The sequence below is a fragment of the Lagopus leucura genome, unplaced genomic scaffold (assembly GCF_019238085.1).
Source record: "Lagopus leucura isolate 7727_CA_CO unplaced genomic scaffold, USGS_WTPT01 Super-Scaffold_100157, whole genome shotgun sequence".
NCBI lineage: Eukaryota > Metazoa > Chordata > Aves > Galliformes > Phasianidae > Lagopus > Lagopus leucura.
The window spans coordinates 27,336,457-27,356,494 of record NW_024962334.1 but is presented as its reverse complement, the minus strand read 5'-3'; the positions used below and the strand labels follow the sequence as shown (position 1 = coordinate 27,356,494).

The 20,038-nt window shown below is 39.3% G+C and overlaps 1 protein-coding gene across 7 annotated transcripts in view; it reads left to right on the top strand.

The window, feature by feature from the left end:
• DYNC1I1 (dynein cytoplasmic 1 intermediate chain 1) overlaps positions 1-20,038 on the top strand; it is a 196,646-nt gene that overhangs the window by 19,008 nt on the left and 157,600 nt on the right. For 2 of the 7 annotated variants that reach the window (XM_042889250.1, XM_042889247.1), the window contains exons 2-4: positions 11,745-11,859; positions 13,702-13,816; positions 16,512-16,602. In XM_042889250.1, coding sequence (XP_042745184.1) covers positions 11,752-11,859; positions 13,702-13,816; positions 16,512-16,602 — 314 coding nt within the window. In that variant the 5' untranslated portion in view covers positions 11,745-11,751. Of the gene's footprint in view, positions 1-7,228; positions 7,290-11,741; positions 11,860-13,701; positions 13,817-16,511; positions 16,603-20,038 lie in introns of those variants that run through there. The other 5 variants (XM_042889253.1, XM_042889251.1, XM_042889252.1 and 2 more) reach the window with 3 other exon arrangements.

Sequence of the window (20,038 nt, the reverse complement as noted above, 5' to 3'; positions counted from 1 at the left end):
GTATCTCCGTGCTCTTACTGAAGTCAGCAAGAGTGATTGCACTGGCTTAATGGTCTTTGGAAGAGTTCTCGTGTAACTGCTGCTTCCACCCATGTGCAAATAACTGTGTTACCCAATGAATGGGCACTGCTCAGATGACTCTTGTGATTCTTGGCTGTTAATCTTAGAGTAAAAGGACATATGAATCTGCTTTCATATTTAACTTGCTGCCATGCCTGCGGTTCAGCTTGCCTGATTTCAGGAGCGTGGTATATTGTCTCAAGGAGCAAACATCCCTTATGGACCTGGTTCAGTCTTGTGCTGCACCTTCCCTGGGAGCTGTCTGCCTGTCCCTGTTTGGCCCTAGAATAATTAATGAGTAATTCAGCAGAGGGAGAGGGCTCATTTACTACCACTGAGCGGAAAACAATTACACAGGCAATCTCTGAAGGATATAGGTTTTCTTTTCCGTAGGTATCTTCTCCTCTTCACATTTCTTTGCCCTCTTGCTAATACTGATTCCCTCCTCTCTGGTCTTTCCTTCTCTTTTGTCGCCTCTCCCTGTGAGAGAACTGGTTTTAGTTCCTTATCCTTTCTTCCTTCTTTCTATGGTGTAATGCAAGTAATTTCAAATCCCGCTCGTCAGTAATTCGTTTTTCAGTTCAGTCCAGCAGAAAGACATAGTGTGTTTTGTGCCCAAACAGTGGGGAGTTAAAGTACTGGAAAACAGCTCAATGATTAAATATATAAATAAGCATTAAGGAGGATATATTCATTATCTAAGTATCTCCATATCTTCAAGCCTGTTGTAATGCACACACGTAATATTTTCAGGCTGAATTTTAGAGCAAAATCTATCTCCCAAACTAACGCTATGTGACTATTGAGAATGACTCGCTGGAGGTCCTAGACCACCTGCTGGGAAAATATGGATCTCTTTGCTTTAAACTGTTTGGCCCTTCCTCTCTGTATCCATTAAGACAGGTCTTAGCTTTTAAAGTGCATAGAAAGCAGTATTAAATCCATACCATTCAAGGCATGTCCTTGTTTCATGTTTTGCACGTTAGGCCACCACTGTGAGGATCAGAGTGGTTACCAGGTCACTTGGTAATTGGGGCAAAGACATATCAAATGGTTGCTATTGTATTGTATTTAATTTTGAGAAAATTAAAATATGTAGCAAAATAGAGTCACAATAAAAAATAAAAAAAGAAACCTGAGCTGCTATCTGGTGTGTCCCCTTGTATTCAGTAGTGTTCGTACTGCTTTAAAGACTGTCCCATTGACTGAGTGCTTAAAAGGTTTCCTCCTCTGATTCTCACAGCGCAGACAAAGTTGGGGGATTATCTCAACTCATGTGACTAGCTTCATAATGTGTTTGTCTCTTGAAATAATACAAGAGAATCACCATTTTCATTAATTATGTTATTCAAAGTTGTATGACATTGTGGGTTTTTTTGTGAATTTGTTTCTCGTTACATTTTGAGCAGTTGCTGAACCACAAAGTGTTTTGTATTATAATCCTGAAGGATTTCAGATCTCCGTTTGCCCCAAAACAAATTCCTTTTTCTTTGCCCTTTTTCAAGCTCAAGGTACCCATAGAGCTTTGTTACACGCATAGCAGTCTGTTACAGATTATCAACTTCTGCCTGTCTTCATTGCTGGGGAAAACAAATTACTTCTGGAAAAATGTGTGAAAAGATATTTAATGTTCTGTGTGCGCATGGGTGCAAACTGTGTGGTGCATTAAACAATGAATGGCTTAAAAATCTATAACCTTTTGGAGTGAAGTAAGAAATCTGACCTAAATCATACCCCCTAGTGTGCAGTTGGCTATTCATGTACGTAATCTGCCGCACTTCGCACAGCCTGTGAATGTTGTATTCCTGCCTTTCAGTATCTCCATAGTAGTAATAATAATACAAAAAAAATTGTGCTGATGGGGTAGGAGGGTATTGTGCTGGAGACAAAAACAAAACAAAAAAAAAAACCTGAACAGTGATGCCATTCTCTGTTTGCACCAAAAGAGCCTGTGGGAAAACTGTCCCATTATTTCCCACAATATTTTCCTTTTTCACAGGAAGTTGATTAATAGCAAAAAAAAAAAAAAAAAAAAAGGCAAGCCTGGTTTGTCAGCCTGCATGGGATTCCTCACATATATTAACAGTACCCTGTGCAAATTCAGTACTTTTTAGCCGATAATTATAAGATGCTGCTCTTCAGGTCTTTTCTCATACATTCAAAGTTAAAACTCAAAAGGCAGCAGTAGATTATGTTCTCTAGAAGGGGCTAAGGTTAAAAAAAAAAAAAAGTCTTTGCAGCTTTACTGTTAATGTTCCCCGTGCCTTCCACAGCAGCCCTTTATGTGTGAGGCTGTTTGTTGTTTACTCGCATTGTATCAATTAATCAGAAGACAGGGAAGTAAAGACTATCAGGCAGTCAATGTGAAATATGAATCTTTTCGAACAAAGTTGTAATATAGTTTAATACTAGGGTTAGTCAATGCAGGTATTGACTTTAAAGTTGTCACCTTCTGATGTGGTAAGTCCAGGCATGGCAACCAGGCTGACTGCAACTGCGCTGCACACCAGCAGTGGTTCTGTATTTTCAAAGCCTTTAATAAAACTGGATGTGTTTTCCAAAAATATCTACAGCACTGAGCTTCCTTTGAAGATAATTGGTGGCAACTGGTGCATGGGAGAGAAGAGTTGATTTACAGCCAGCCTTGCCTTGGTAGGAATCTTGGATTTAAGTGCAGGCATACAGTATCTTGAACCTGGGATTTTTACCTGACTTCCTCAAATTCAGAGTTGTTATGGTGCCTGACCACCAGGTAAATCAAGACTGACAAAATGGTGAAGAAACAAATTCCACACTGCAATCCTCAAAATTTCTGCTTAGATGTAGCTCTAGAAGTAGATGAAGTGTTTAATAACTCCTCAGAGTTCCTCTGCTGGATGTGTTCTTACCCTTGAACCCTCAGATTCTACAACCTGAGTATCTGCTGTCTTCCTCTCGTTGACTCATTTCTTGAGTCCATTTATCAGACTGTGCTCCATGTGGAACTCTAGCCCATGGCACATGCTCCCTCTTTCAGTATGCCCTAGTTATAGGGAGATAAACCCAAAGGAGTGTAAAAGAGTCTCAGGTATCTTTTGCTTTTGCTTAAAAATGTTATCTACGTCTGTCCTGTAATCAGCAAGCTATATGCCTTCTTCAGAAGGTGCTTTCTGAAGCTGCTCCATATAAATGTTAAAGATTATTTGGACCTGAGAACACCTGTGGGGAAAAAGAGAAGTGGCTCTTCACTTCCTTGCATCAAGCACCCAGCAAGAGATGACTTGGCCTCCAAACACTAAATACAGTGTTGTACTTTAAACTAAACAGTCATTGGGTATAATATAAACTCACTCTGAAACAAAGACTAGGACCCAGGGGCCTCAGTTAGGGACTAGTATTTGCTCTCTTGTATCTGCTTCTCCTGCTGAAAATAAACTACTGGAAAGCATCTTCAGTGGCTGAGAAGGCACTCTCCATACCTGTAGTCTTTCTAATCTGTTGGCCTACAGCTGCCCTAGGGAGGTGGCTTTTGGTCTTCTCAAGGAAAACAAACAAGCAACAAAAGATGAATACTCCTGAAAATAAACTTTTCCTGCTTTTGGGCGGATTGCTGCAATCGCTGAGAAGATACACTGAAGAGGTTGGCAGACTCTTTCTTGTCAATGTTTTCTAAAACAGAGGGGTAATCTTTCTCACCTTTGTGAAAGAAGCTTTTGTCTTCTGTTGGGAAGGGTTTGTGTACTGAGCATGCTGAGCATAGGCAGGTGTCCTCTGGCAGGGCTGTGTAATGAGGCATGGAGTGTCCAACCAGCTTCATGCTGCCAGGATAGCTTGCTCATGGAGATGACTTCTCAGTCCAGGCCATCGTAGGAACCTGGGGTGAAGAAAGGATCTTTATAGGATCAGATGCCCTGAAATGGCCTTGCTGAGCATTGTAGTAACAAGCCCTTGAGAGGCTTTAGCCCCTTGGCCTTAATTTGCTGTAGTTCTTCCTAGGTAAAACTGGAATGACTCATCCTTCCTCCACCACACTCATTGATTTAAAACTTCCTTAGGACTGGAAGAGTCTCTTCTTATTTGTCTCTGTGGCACTGAGTGTAGCATTCTTCAACTTGGCCGAATCTTTTAAGCACTCCTATCATAGTGAATATCACAAAATAATATTTTTCTGGTTTCATATTGCATTGTATATTCTTTGGGTTAAATGTATTAAAATGCATTGACCATTTTCAGGCCTGAAGCTTAAATCTCAAAGTTTTCTTACTGTCAGTGACCTCAAAGAGGGTCTAAGCCTTCCCAGTGCTGGACTTGGTTCTCTTTGCAGTTCTTAAAAGTCTTTTGAATTATGCCGTTAGATATCTGCATTTATACTCTCTTCTTTTTATCTTAGCCTATCATTTTCCTGCGTACCAACAGGGATGACTGGCTAAGGCTAACTCTGGTCATTCATGTTGCTTTGTTACTGTTTTGTTGGAGGAGCGGCACTGGCAAGTACATGAAGAGTAGAGTGCTGTTCCTTCTACTTTTCTTCCCTAGAAATGATGACAAGTCATGTGAAATAGACTACGTATTTCTTACAGCCAGAGCTATTCCCTAAGTCTAAATCTTTCTAAAGATTTAGGTGTATTGCTTTCAGAGATTAAACTGGTACATACTATTTTTAACCTAATTATATACTCACAAACATCACCTGCAAAGCAAAGTGTTTTAAGAAAGAGCTGATACCTGGGTAAGTCTTCCAGAAAACCTGCATCCCTTCATCTTTGATATCTATCTGGCCGTTGTCATAACGGGGTCCAGGAGCAGAGACTAGAGTGTGTATTTTTCATGTCTGGGTAAATGGCTTTAAGTATCAGGTTGCTGGACATAAACCACTGGGATTATTTCAAGAGGAGGGTAGAAGTGTCAGAGAGGTCACTTTTATTTCCATTTCTTGTTTCTGTTTTACTTCCATTGCCCAATAAGGAATAGAAGTATGTGTTTTAATATCTGAAATGTTTGCTGGAAGGAGAAAATGAATCATCGTTCTGCTCCAGGAGAGACTAACAGACATCCTGGGAGGCACGTTGGTACTGTTATGATGATTTGTGTAGAACCAAATATTCTATAGAGGTTGTGATAAAGTGGAGAGGTATTAGCAGCCAATATCATTGAAATATGAGTATTATATAAAAATTACTACCATGAAATACGGGGCTCTTCTTCTTTTAAATCTAGGCAAGTGATCTTCAGCCTGTGGATGAGAATTTTGTCATCTCTTCATACATCTCTGAAATCATACCAATTTATCACTTGCATTTGGTTTTCTTCAAATATCCAGAAACTTCTTGAAGCACCTTGCCAAGTCTTCCAGTTTCTTTCTGAAGTTAGCTGGGAAATTTGTAAAAGATAGAATGGAACAGTTAACATACAGCCAAACAGTAGAAGATAACAGAAGCTGATAGAGGGGGAAATGACCAAAAATTCCCCCAAATCTTATATTCCACAATATCAAAATGTTGCCAAGCATGCAGCTGACGGTTTTATTTAAATCTTTATTCTTTGTAACTAGGGCTCTATTGCTGAGTTGGATTCTGGGAGGTACAAATCAGTGCATGTTGGATTATTGAGGGTTATTTCCCAGCACGCCTGAGATTGTTGTAACTGTGCTCTTAATGTTTATTGAGGGAAGATAGAAGGTTTTTAAAGATGTTTTTTTATAGTGTAGTTATCTTTGAGGTGGTACATCCAGTGAGTTCCATGGTACTCAGTGAAAAGGGAGGAAGTTTAGTGGCAGCTATGAAACCACTTTGTTACCTCTTAGTAGGTAGTCCTAACAGTGACCTGTTAGGTGGGATTCTTTACAATTCTAGCTGGAATGCTCTGTGTTTCTTATGTGCTTCCAGAAGGTTGTTGCCAGCAACTTCTTCTCTTCAGCCTTGATGACTCTTCCATGGAACTGCGCTTGTTGGAATTGGAAAGGTCATGGTAAATTTAGGAGGATAAGGAGGCACGAGAGAAGGAGGTGATGAGCAGATGATGTTTCATTGCCACTAAGGCCTGTGCCTGAAGAATAGGCAATAGAAGAACTTTGCTTATATGCTGCTGTGTAGGGACCCCATCATTCTGCTGTAACTGAGTTTTTTTTGTAGAGGGGCCATTGTGGAAGAACAGGAGCAAGAAGATTAAATGGTAATAGATTATAAGGGAAGTGTAATTAAGCAGCTGTGGGCACATATCTTATACTCTGTCAGCCTTGAAATAAATAGGCTGGAGGTACACTGACCTGTTGCATAGCAACCAGGAGGAAGCACGGTACCAAAGCTCTGGATGCTGTGATTGCAAACCCTCACAGAACAAAGTACAAGACCTTTGCCCACCTGCTAGAAACAAGGTTATGTAGAAAAAAAAATCTCCAATTTTACTTAGAGTTTCTCTGGATTCATCTTATGGGACACTTCTAAAAACACTGCCAGCGCTGAGATTTTGCATCTGCAAGTATTTGCCCATTGTTGTGATCTTGTAAACATTGGTACGTCTATCTAACAAAAATATTTGGGTTATGTGATTGATGTCAAGAAGAAACTGTAATGCATGATGAAATAGGTGCTCTTGTATTTACTTAAAAACTGCTGTCAGGAAAATATTTCCAGCCCCTCTTGCCCATTTGAAGCATGAATACCATTGATTAGAATACATTTATGCTAGTGTAGCAGCTCCCTCTGGTTTCTTGCAGACCAAAGAAGTTGATCTGCTTTATACAATTTTATACTTTCAATACATGTTTTCCACTTTAAAAAGTCAAATTTAGATCCCATGGGAATGTCTTCTACTGTAAAAATGTATAATACTCATAACTGTAGGAAATGTGTTTGTTTCTACAGAAGAGAGATGAAAGTGGTCCATGCAGTATAGAAATGAGTAATTTCTTCCAGTAGAAAACTCCACTTTTAATAGTTTCAATAGCAACAGTACTCCTACTCTACAAAGCTGCTCTTTAAAACCAAAAATTACTGGTTAATCAATCTTATTGTATACTTATTATTATACTTACTATTGTTACACATATATATATATATACATAATGTAATGTATATTACATTAATATAAATATATATATGTATACATATATATATGTACATAATGTAATATATACACATATAATACTTATTATTGTAACATACTTTATCTTTCATTTGATAGATATTCTGCAGTTTTGGACTCAAAAGTGACTGGCTTTTTATCAGGCATTTAGTGTGAAGCATCTACAGGTATTACAGCTTGCTTATTTATTTTAGAAAAGTGTGTTAACCAATCAGTTATGATGAGTTGTATGTGCTGACCAATGCCATATGTAACAATGTTTGATGAACCTCTTTGATAATCAGAATGGAGATAATTGCAAAGAGAAAAGACTTGGAGGCTCATGAGATGGTGAATGTAGTTCTGCAGTGCAGCCTGCTGAATGAACAGTGTGTTAAAATCCTCTCAGTGCCAAATAGCAATAAAGTCTGTAGGCTTTTTCATCTCCTATTAGCTTGGGAAACTGAAGTTTCTTTTCAGATGAGCTTGGCAATAACATACAGGTGAGATGCTCTAGAAAAAAGGTACCGGCTTTAAGAGCAGGGAGATGTAATACTTCTCTTTTTCTGCTGATAAAAATTTTCCCTGTCATCATCTTTGACTTCTTTTTCACTCCATTCATTGTGTTCTTTGTGCTTATTTGTTCTTACATTTGGTCCAAACCACAGACTGAGTATAGTTGACAAGTCCATGAGTTTGTTCCTCTGTAGCTTTGCAGGTTTACTCTTGCAAGTATTCATATGTTAGTTCTGCACTTATAGTAAACTTCTTCAGATCCTGTGGCTGTTCTTGCTGTTAAGTGTTCATAGAAACGGTTCATAAAACATACCTGCTCAAATACTATGATTAAAGATCATTAATAAAACCCTGCTGTTTGCTGTAGAGCTGTAATGGCTACTGGCTTGTACCCGTACAAGGCTTTACATGGCTTTTAGTTAGTTCAGGTATAGAGCACTGTTATGTGCACCTTCCATGTTTACATGCTTACTGCTGTCACAGAGAAAATAGTCATGAGATGTTACCACCTGTGTGAGAAGTGGATGGAGTCATTCTGTGTATGTTCTGTATAGCAGAGAAGTTTACAAAAACACCATTATTATTTGAGATTAAAGTAATTGGCCTTCAAAAGCTCTTATTTCATGTATGACAGGGTAACGAACTGCTGGGAGGATAGAAGGGACAGGATTCTTCTCATTCACTTTGAGACATTTACAATGGGGTTTTCTAGAACTTAACTACTAACCAAGGGCCATTTATCATCAGTGGAGGGAATCTGTTGGCTTTTGGACCTCATTTAGACATCTGCTTTAGGCAAAGCAGAATCACATTCTAGGATGCCTGGTTTCTCTTTTTCATCCCTGCACTATATCTGTGCTGTGGCCATGCAGATGCAGCAAGAGGAGTATGATGGGTGGTGAAGGGCAAGAATGCTGTTCTCAAAGCCTCAGCATTGCATTTGCATGTGCCTGGGTGCTGTCCCAATGAGGGGTTGGGTGGCCCTGTCATATGTAAGTGCGATTGCCTTTATTTCCATGCCTGAGAGAAGACTCTGGGGCATACACGATGAAGTGTAAAAGGGCATTTTGAAATACAACAGCCAAGTTTCATTAAAAATCATAACAGAAGGAGCAGACTGCTTTATCCTGTGGCTCAAAGAAAGGATAATTCCCTTTGAGTGTGGGAAGTGCAGGCAAGTGCTCTGTACAAGGCAGCTCACATCAGCCACAAATGTGTCTCAGCACTTGGTCTGTAAGCTGGTCTGGGCTGGTAGGACTCTGCTTTAGGAACTGTGTCACTTGACACAGTTACCTGAGTCACATAAAATAAACTGGATCCAAGATTATGCGCTTCCCTCAAGGAGTGGAGCCCTGGGCTGCTGCACTGCTGTGAGAACTATTTCTACAGTTAATGCAGATCTCGGATCCAATTCGATCCAATGTGTTCCTACTCCGATAGATGGTTTAATGGCTTTGCTACAAAATGTGCTCCTTACCGTTTCCCTCTGACCAGCTGGGAAAGCTGAGGTCATCCATAAGCCTGGGGCTGTGGTTTTGCACCACAGAGAACGTGAAAAGCAAATCCTTTTTTACTGCTTGCCTTTCTCTCTCTTCCTGTGGCATGCCTTTTAGCACGCAGAATGACAATTATTAGGAATTTATTCCTAGTAATGAATACAGAGTGCTAACTGTAGTTGATGCCAAGCGGAGCAATGAGTGCGTCAGCATGCTGCCTCTGTGCTAACTGCTGCCTTGCTGACATCTGAGAAAGGTGGTTCCATATGTGTGGTGCTCCATTTTGCTGAAACTGTACGTGGCAAGTTTGGAGGTTGATAAGCTGCTTGGGGCAGCTAAGGAATGGCTGCAGACAGGAAGAAAGTAACTTGAGATGAATTTCTTTCTATAACTCAAAACTGTAAGTGTTTTTTGAAAGAAATTTAATACATCATCTTTGTTGTATGTAAGCTTTGTTTTGTTAAAAATAGGGCAAACTTATAATAGAATTTGATCACCCTGACTGGAGCATTGTAAAGAAGGGGCCAGGCATTAAGTAGCTGATGCCTAAATCAGGGGAAAAGCTAGCTTCCCTGACATTAGGGGAATGAATTTTTAAAAGCTATTCATTGATATCTGACAAACAGCTTGAAAGGGATGCCAAACCCTCTGGGTCTCTGCTAGGAGCTTTAAAATACATTTGCATATTTTCTGCATAGAAACAGGATTTCGTTCTCTGTTGCTAAACTGCAGAACTAAAAGGATGCGAAAACTCTATCTAGTCCAAAGGGCTCGGAGGGGAAACTTCATAATCAGAATTCAAATGTGCACAACAGATTAGGAAAATGACTTCAAATAGGATTTCAACAATATCCAGGAGACACCCATAAATCCCGAGCAGGCTGCTAGGCAAAATACTGCTTGTGCCATTATTAAGAAGCTCAGTTTCTTCTCCTGGCATTTCCCACCTGAAAAATAACTTGCTGACGTCAAATGATCAGATTAGAGTTAGTGAAGGTGCTGCCGCTTGGTTTTATCCATATCAAATACAAGTTTTCTGAAAATTTTGATCTCTCTTTCTCCGATTCGAAACAATGTCTGAAATATCATTGCAAATAGGCAAATAGGATCAGTGGTAGAGGAATAAAAAAATACAGTGGTCCTCTGTGTACAGCTAGTGCACCCAGTGTGCGTACAGCTAGAGCACTCCATGGTCCAGCTTACTGGTGCTTTGATGTTCATCTTGGCTGTGCCATTTACTGTGTTGTAGGTTGAACCAGAAGGCCCTGGGCTGGGAAAGGAAAGCAGGTCCCATGTGGGAATGAGCAGCAAACAGCAGTGGATGTAGAATCTGTGGTGACCCCTGGTAGGATGGGTGCGATTCTTGCTGATAGGCTTCAGTTGGGTGTTGGACTGTGGAGCAGTGTGTTTGGCACATGGTTAACCCTTTGGCATCCCTCACACTGCTGTTATGCCTGCTGTTTGCATTCAGTGTTTTCCTCATTCCACATTTTATCTGTCTTTGCTGTAAGAGGAAAATACTTGTGAAGAGAACAAATCATTTGGGGCCAAGACTGTGCTTAAAATGCAGGTGGTGTTTTGTTGCCAATGTCCTTCATATCACAGGCTAATTATGCTTTTGTCATCTGAAGAGAAGGAAGCTTACAACTGCAGAGCAATTGATGACAAGTGAAAGTCCCACATCATTTTTACCGTATGGGTTTACTTTCTGGTTGTTATCCCACCCAGGCAGCAATGTGGATGAAGTTCTCATTAGTATTAATGGAAAGCTGCCATTTAATTTCCCATGCGTCCAGCAAGCAATAGGCTTCCATTACATATATGTGATATTGCCATCTACGTGATTGATTTTGAGTTGCAGTAGTGGATGTGGTCAAGGGAGGAGTTAACTCTTTCCATGAACGCCTGTAATAATCAGGACTGTCTTTGAAGTAACTAAGAAGAAAATCAGTGTTGATACAGTTAGATGACAGCCTGTAATGATTATGATATAGAGCAGTTACATTATCTGTGATTCAGATTGTGAATTTTTGCAGCATCGGTGAGGCTCAAGGACTGTAGTAAAGGATTGGTATTGTATGTATCCCGTGGCTGCAAAGGGGCTAGTGGCCTGTGCCTGGCTGTACCATGGGACAGGAGGGAGTGCTGGGATGGCAGCCTCTCAAGACTTGTGCAGAAGCAAAGCTACCAGGTTTCCAGTTTTTGCCAGTTAAATTCCTAGTTGTCTAAGATACACAGGGCTGCTTGGGGCAGAGATTGTTCAAGTACATCCTCTTCTACTGTGGATCTGTAACTTACGGTCTGGCAGAGATGCTGAAGCTGATGAAAGTTGAAGGGCATCAGTTTCAGTGCATTAGAAATATTAAAGCATTGTTTTGAACTTTGCTTCACAAAGGTGGCTCTCTAATAAAGACAATTTTGAAATATGTTCCGTGATTGGAGATATTCTGATCCAATTTCTTGAAGTTTAAACCAAATATCCTGCCTCTTCCAAGGGCAGCAATTATGTAGGAGTATATTTGTAGCAATTTTATAAGCATTATTTTTGATATCGTTGGGTTCTGTTTTCAGTAAATAGGGAAAACTTTTAATTCTCTTTTCAACTTGGTTTCCGTATTTTGTTTCCAGCAGAATCAAAATGTCGGACAAAAGTGATTTAAAAGCAGAACTTGAGCGCAAAAAGCAGCGCTTGGCTCAGATAAGAGAAGAAAAGAAACGGAAGGAAGAAGAAAGGAAGAAGAAAGAGGTAAATATGCAGGAGTGCCTTTTAAATAGCTCATGCCTGCAGAAGGGTCTCGCTGAGGTTTTGACATCTCAGTATTGTATACTCCAAGGTAACTGTCATGTGGGATGAGATCTCCAAAGCCACATCAATCTAACCTTAAAATCAAAATGCTTATTTTTAGCCAAGAAAGTTGGGGTGAGGGAATTGCTTTTAAAACTAACATGCTGTCAGATGACAACAATTTAGACAACATGATGTGTATGTGTGTGTAGAAAGAAAAATTGATTTGCCACAATGCTTTTTGCTGGGCTTTCCTTCAATGGAAAGGGAGTGGAGAGTGCAGAAAGACAGAAAAAGGTCTTGAGTTTTTTCGAGCTATTACAATCTAAATATGTATTTTCTTCTCTGAAGACCAGCTTGATTACTGGCTAAGGTAACAGATTTACAATTATTATTCTCCAGTAAAGTAAAACATAATTGCAATTGCATTTTCATCTTCTGGCATGGGTGCATCCTTCAGTTCTGTTAAAGTTTGATTGACATATTAGTTTATTTGTCCTTGACAATATGCATTAGATTTTTCATTAAGGGATTTGTACTTCTTTTTATTCATTCACTTAGTGGAACAGAGGTGAGAATTGACAGGGAGTGGATATTCATTTTCATGCAAAGTCAGAGAAGCATTAAGTGATTATGTTTCCTTTCCTTCAAATGTCAACACTTACTATTGTTTAAAGCACCTGTTATCCTTTACTAATAACTGGTTTCCTTTTAAACTGACACTTTAATATCGTACATGAATTTCACAGAATTACTGTGGAAATGTGATGTGATCCAAGAAATCCATGTTTCAGTTTTGGTCATCGTTTTTGTCTTTTTTCATCTGAGACGTTTTTGTGCAATTACCAGCACATATCCCAGTGAGGCTCCTAGAGTCACTGCGTGAGTCCTCTGTAAGCAGAACTTTAGATGTTAGTATTTTCAGTGTTCAGCACTAGCCTGTTAATGAATTAAAGAGATGGGAGGTAAGCCAGTGGCTAGAGGAAGCTACTGAGTTCTTTTCTTTGTTCCCTGCCTGATTTTACATCTTGTGGAGATCCTGTTGTGGTTGGAATGTTCCACTGACCCCAGTAGCCAGCTCTAGCCACTGAGTCTAACCCATGGAAGCTCCTTGAAGTGTCCTGCACAGGTGCCTTCCAACCAGTACCGTTCTGTGATTCTGTGAAGATGTAGTTGTCTAAGCAAAGAGGAAGACATCTGGTGGACTGTTAATTTTGGCTGTCAGTGTCAGGGGCTGCCAAAATACTGTTTTAAAGTATTAGTCCTCTTCTTTGCTCCTGTTTGATGCTGAAGTTCTAAGGCAGTATTTTTACTGCCTGCAAGTGCTTGGGACCTAATGTAGGCCCTCAGTCTACATCACCAAAGTCCAATGGAATTTTATTTCTTGATCCCTGAGGAAGTAGGGATGGGGTAATTTTTTAATCAGGTTCATGATATCTGTTATTCTATGGTCAGTGTCCATGTTCGCTGAATAAGTCAGCACACTGGCATTTTCAGTCTGTCAAGTTGTGGTATGTGGGGTCAGAAGAATGCTTTGGCTACCATTTTTCTACAGAGTAACTGCATCTGATATGTGAGAGGCAAAAGATGTCCATTAGCATTCCGTAAAAAATACTTGCAAAGATCAGTTTTCTCATGTAGTCAGGCAAAAGTATTGTAACTGACATATAAACAGTATGAATTAGCTACCTAAACGTTCTAAGTGAATTTTGAAGTTTTCCTAATCAATGGTGAATATTCTTCACGCACTTAATTGTTAGAGCTGATTATATGTGGATGATTTTATTTTTTTTTTTAATTGAGGCTGATCTACAACAAAAGAAGGAGCCAGCTCAAGAAGATTCTGACCTAGACCGCAAGAGAAGAGAGACAGAAGCTTTGTTGCAGAGCATTGGCATATCCCCAGAACCACCTCTAGGTATTTAAGAGAAGCATACTGTAAAGCATTCGACTCTGCCACAATGAATGCATTCTTCTATTAAAGCATGCTTTGCTTTTTTTGATTTTTTGGCTGTATTAGTGAAGTGAACTCTTCTGTTTGAATGCCTACCATATCATTCGCATACAATTCTGTGATTCTGTGATATACCAGCTCGTGGCATTTTGAGCACTTACCATTGCCAAAAACATCTGTTTCATTTCTAGAAGAAATTTTTGCATTGAGGATTGATTTTGCATACCAGTAATGATTTCTTTTCTGATGGACTATTAGATCTTCTCTCACACCTGATGATCCACAAGTAATATAATAAACACTGCACTTCATTAGCCCCAATCTTTGTTTCATAAATACAAGCATTTGCTAAGGAAGGTGGAGCATAGTTATGTGGGGACTCCCATTTATTTCACTAAAATTCAAGCAAAATGGAGAGAGAAAATAAAACGGCAAATCACAGTGATCAGAAAGCTGATCAACAGATTATTTTTATGGTTTTTTGGACATGGCTGTTCTGGTATTTAAATTATAGAATCTAGAGTCCTCAGTTTAAGAAAAATACATGGGAAAATACTATCTGAAATACTTGATTAAGTTCTATCTGATGTATTAGTTGGCCCTGAAGTGAGAAATTTCCTTTCTTGCTTCCTTCCTTTTTCTCCCTTTTTCTCTCCTCCCTGCCTTGCCTTGCCCTGCCCCTCTTCCTCTCACTTTCTCATTCCTTCTCTTTCAAGTGTTTTCCTCTCCTTTGAATATAGAATCACTCTCATTGTTTTAGCAGAAATATTGGCACCTCTGGAGGTGTCATTAAGTTCTTTGGCATTGAGACTAGGATTTTACTCCTAAATACTCTTGCCTGTAATATTTAGGGAAAAGAAAAGAAAGCAGAAGCCTTAGTTTCAGAAAGCACTTGCATAGTTCCTCATGAAAGTAGATGGTGACATTCTGAATCATGAATTGAGGAATTCAGTCCCGACCTTGCATCAACCGACATTTTCTGGGACAAGTTACCATTTTAATAACTTATAATCTACTGATTGGAACTTTTAAATACCGCTTCTCAGAAAAAAATGTTGGGTTATTTTAACGTATCATAAAATATGCTTTGTAAATAATCTAGTGGTGTATATACAAATACATCACTTCAATACATTTTTAGTATTTATTCGTTTAGAATATTCATATTTATCTTAAAAAATGTGGATGCATTTCCTTATATAATAAATGAACACTTATTAATGTTGCAAAATAACAGTTCTTACCTTAGTTAACTATTTTCTTTGTGCTATCTGAAGAACATTAAAATTCACATGTAAGATGATCTTAATTAAGCAGTAGTATTCTGTCCTCCTTGATTCCCTTTTGTATACACTGACAATTAGTATACAAAGGAAAGCTTAATTCTGCCTTCACATATGATGCCCAGATCCCTCTGTGAACGTGGAATACATAAACTGCCATGCCATACCTGTAACCTGCCAAAGGGCTGTCATGAAGATGAATTCACTTTCCATGCTGCATTCATTTCTGTGACAGTCTCTAGTAAGAATCTGCATGAAATGTTTGACCACATGGAAAATCCAAGTCTCTTGACAGGTCTGTCATTATACATTATAGAGCGTAACAAAATAGTTTAAAGTTTCGCTCAGTTAAATCTATAAAAAGAAATGCACATGATTTAAACCAAATGGGAAACCTCACTGTTGCATTAGAACTCCTTTTTGTGTTTTATTCAGTGTGGCTGCTTTGAAGAATACTTGTGCTAAATCTTGACTGGAGCCATTCCTGCACTTTAAATATTTTTGAGTAACCATTTTAAAAGAAATCAGGATACTTCTACTTTTTTATTTGTTATTCCTTGCTGAAGAGCTTAAACTTGGGCTGACCTTGAGCTGTGATCTTCCTTTCCTGTTAAAGGAAACAAGGCTGGATTTGCATGAATATGCTTCAAAAGCCCCAGCAAACCAAAGAGAAAATCATTTCTAGAGAGTGCAAATAGTATCTAAGCCAAGGGAAATATTTCCTTGAGTGTGGAAATCGTATATCATCCAAAATGGCAATCTAATACAACTTAAATTATTTAAGAAAAGATGTTCGCTAAGCAAATTAGTGCGTATTCTCACCATCTTTGGGAAATGATTTTAACTTAGCTGGATTTCCTTATTTAACTTTTATTTTGGATGCCATTTCTGCACTGCAGTCTTAGAACATATCTAATGGGCAGCGGCTTTTAATTTAAACGGAAAATTTGAGAAACTTGCTTGCTGTTTTGCCTCTGTGGCTACCAGAAGAGTTCACTTAGATTTCTGACAAGACGAGCCCCTGGTATTTCTTCATACATTTAAAATCTTTTGCAAGTCAGCTTTAAAATACAGCCAAGAAAAAACTTCTGTTTCTGCAGATATCTCCGCCACTGATTAGTTGTGGAATCACATCGGGCTTTTAGTCCTGTCTAAATTCATGTCAGTTTTAACATTTCCAGAAGACTTAAAATTCACTTGACTCTCTTCCTTTTCTTTTTCTTTCCTTTCCTTATTTGCTTTCACCATTTCAAACTCTCCTAATCATTCATCCACTGTCATTTTGGTCCATTGGTTTTGATTTGTCTGACACTGCTCTTCATCAGTGCAGTCGCTGCATGTGTTAACATGGGATACCTGTTATTTTCATTATTTAGTCCCAACCCCTATGTCTCCCTCTTCGAAATCAGTGAGCACACCCAGTGATGCAGGCAGCCAGGACTCTGGAGATCTGGGACCCATAGGAAGGTAAGACAGTGGTGTTGAATAAATGTGTTTGTTTGCTTCACTTTTACTTCCCCCATTTTTCTTTCCGCTTCCATAAATAAGAACGTGCTCTATCTGATGTGTGCTTTTGTTTGTGCATTTTCCACACCATCCAGTCAGACTGGTCTCAGACATGAGGTAGATAAGCATACACAGCAAGCTGGTGATAAGTGATAGGTGCCAGAAGCTGTATACTGGAAGCAAGGACTGAACTGATGCATCTAAAGAAGCCCACAGAAATCTGTCATTCTTTGTGGATATATGCTAAAAATAGAGGAAGTGCCCAGTTGTAGACCCTGTTATTCATGTGAGTAATCTTTGTGCATACAACCAATCCCTTGTGAAGTTCTGTTAACTGTTCACATGTGACACCAAGCTGCCTTGGATTCTTGTACTGCTGCTCATTGTTGTGTGCGGCACTGACAGTGGTGGGGTAGAGCTTGTAAAGAAGCAGGCTGAAATTCCCCAGAACCTCCTGGCAATCCTCTCTTGGAAACTGTAGTTATCAGATTGTTTTGTGTAAGGTGGGAGGTAAGCAGCTCTCTTCTTGTTGAAAAGGGTGGTGTGTGTGTAAGGGATGGGCACAGGGGCAACCTTCTTATCTTGGTTTATATGACTGAAATTGGAAATGCAAGTGGCAATCTATGAGTAATTTCTAGTTTGGAGTAAAAAAGTAACGAGGATGCTGCTAAAAAAGTAAGAAGGATGCTGGTGCTCACAGAGGAATATGTTCGAATAAGAAGAGTTTGAAGCAACTATACTGTGTATTTTGAAAAATGTAAAACACGGGTCCTAGTAGCTCTTTTGTATTAAACTTTCTCAAAATAAAACCAGCTCACCCAAATCTGTGAGCCAAAACCTCTGCTAATAGCATGAAAACTCACTGATTTCTCTCTGCAGTGTACAGTTTTCAGTACTATACTTTTACATGCATAGTCAGGTGCTGTACTTCTACATACATAACCAGTAATGTTACAGAGCTTGGATTACTAGATTTAATTCCACACCAGCTTTCTGGTTAAAAAAAAACACAGTTCTGTAAGCTGAAAGTACATTGTATTCCCCTTCAGCCCGATGCAGACACTGTCCATTGAGATGAGGAAGTTGCAAAACTGCTTCTAAAAGCTGCGCAGCCCTCTAGAAGGGGTGGAGGTCGTTAAGTAGGAAAGCTCTAGCCTATAAAATATGGCAGTTCAAAACATGTAAAATAATGTAATGCTACATTTATAAACGAAAGCAGAGTTCAAAAGTTGTTTTTAAGCAAAGTGTAGACTGCTGTTCAGGATAAAGTAGCTGTGAAAATGCTAACTGGACATTTCTAAGTTCCTCATGATATGGTAATGGTGTAACTTTTTTGATGTTAAGACAATGAAATGTATTTTGAAGGAATTTATTTTAACATGTTCTATACTACCACTGCCATCAGCAAGCAATGACAGCATATGGTCACATTTCTCTAGAGAAGAGAATTGAATTTGTTCTCATCTTCAAGGGTCATGATGTACTTATGTTATGAGCTATCCTTCTGGATAATTGTCTAGATTGTTGTGGCTGTACTAGGAATTCAGTATGTTAATCCCAGGGCCTTGGTTGCCGTTCATGGCTTTGCTTGCCATCCTCTCTGGTATTCAGAGTGCTGTGTTTTGCATCATGCCATGGGTATTTGCCTGGCGTGACTGACTTGTGATAACGGCAATTCCACAAGTTACTGTCCATGTCTCAGGGCGTCTCTGTAACTGGTGGACAGTAGTGGATGGTTGTTTGTCATTGGGTGCAGAAGATGTACTCAGTATGCGTTTGGGTGCATCAGTACACTAAGGCATGCATGTGTGTTAGAGTTGCCCAACTTGAAGAGGAAAATATTAACAGAGCTGTCATCACAGGAGGTAAGCAGGATAAAATCACCTTTGCTGTATTCTGCCAGAGGAATGCTGAGACATTATTTCTGATTTATTTTGATTATGTGCAGATGCCTGTTTATCTGTATAAGGAAGGTTATTCTTCCTTTTATGTATCCCTCCATCTTGCTTTCTCTATGAAGAGGGTACATTGGCCATGTCATCTCTTATGCCTCAGTTATAGAGGAGATTCAAGTAGGATATTGGGAAAAATTTCTTTTTGGAAAGAGTGTTGTGGCACTGGAAGAGGCTGCCCAGTGAAATGGCAGGGTTGCTGTCCCTGGAGGTGTTCAAGAAGCATGTAGGTGTTGCACTGAGGGACGTGGTTTAGTGGGAAGTATTGGTGGTACGTGGACAGTTGGACTGGATGATCCTAGAAGTCTTTTCCAACATTAATGATTCTGTGGCTAAAAGATGGTTTAACACAAATAGCTACCCTAAATGAAGAATCACAACCAAACCATGAACTTCACCTTTCTCTAGTGTGATCAACCTCCCATGGAAGTGTGTATATTTGGAACTGAGGGTCGTGGTCAGTGGGCATGGTGGGGATTGGTTATAATTGGACTAGATAATCTTAGTGGTCTTTTCCAGCCTAAATTATTCTATGATTTTATGCATGTGAGATCTCCCCCTTTTTATCATTCTGCTGTAAATTGGCTGTGAAACTGTAGACTGAGCATAGACTCAGGAGGAGAGCAGATTAATTCTAGAACTGCTAATGCCCAGTCTCAGAGATCACAGCTCATCTGTTGCTGTTGCTGCTGACACTGCTGCAGGAAGAACTGGTGCATACAGGCTGGCAGAACAGAGCTACACAGGCTGAAGGCAGACTGATTATTTATTGATGAAGTGATTTCCAGAAGAAAATGTGGATATTTAAATAATAATAATAATAATAAAAATCTGTAAAATCATAGGTTTTGGTTTGGTAAGAAGATAATGCTTTTGAGAGAAGCTCTGCTGAGAGCTTTGAGGAAAGCTAGAGATGTTTTTATGGTCCCATGTGAGCACTGGTTTCTGGTGCAGAACTAGGCTGTGTTCATACTTTGATGGCACATGATAGTGAACAGACTGAATCTATTGGTCCTAGTATCACAAGTACACCTGAGGTTTGTTTTGATTGGCAAACACCTGTGATTTCTTACAGACCAGTGAGCATTGTGGAGCTAAACCTAGAAATCCAAATTTCTGACATCTGCTTTTTAGGAAGTTAGTTGATAAGCAGCGAGGGTTCAGGCAGATGGTGCGACGTAGTTTTTGTCCTGGTACCACAGATCTAATTCTACCCTAGTTAAGAAAATGAAAACTAGCTGGTAACTTGCTTTCTATGTATAGAAATTATATGAGGAGCAGAAGGGCTCATGTAGACAGTGCTTAACAGACAGCGAATTGTTTGTCATTGGAGCTGGCCAAATATAAAACAAGGAAAACTGTAAAATTTTAATGACAAGACAAATTAATCACTAAAGCAATTTACTTAAATACTCTATTGGATGTTGTATCACTGGGCATTTCTC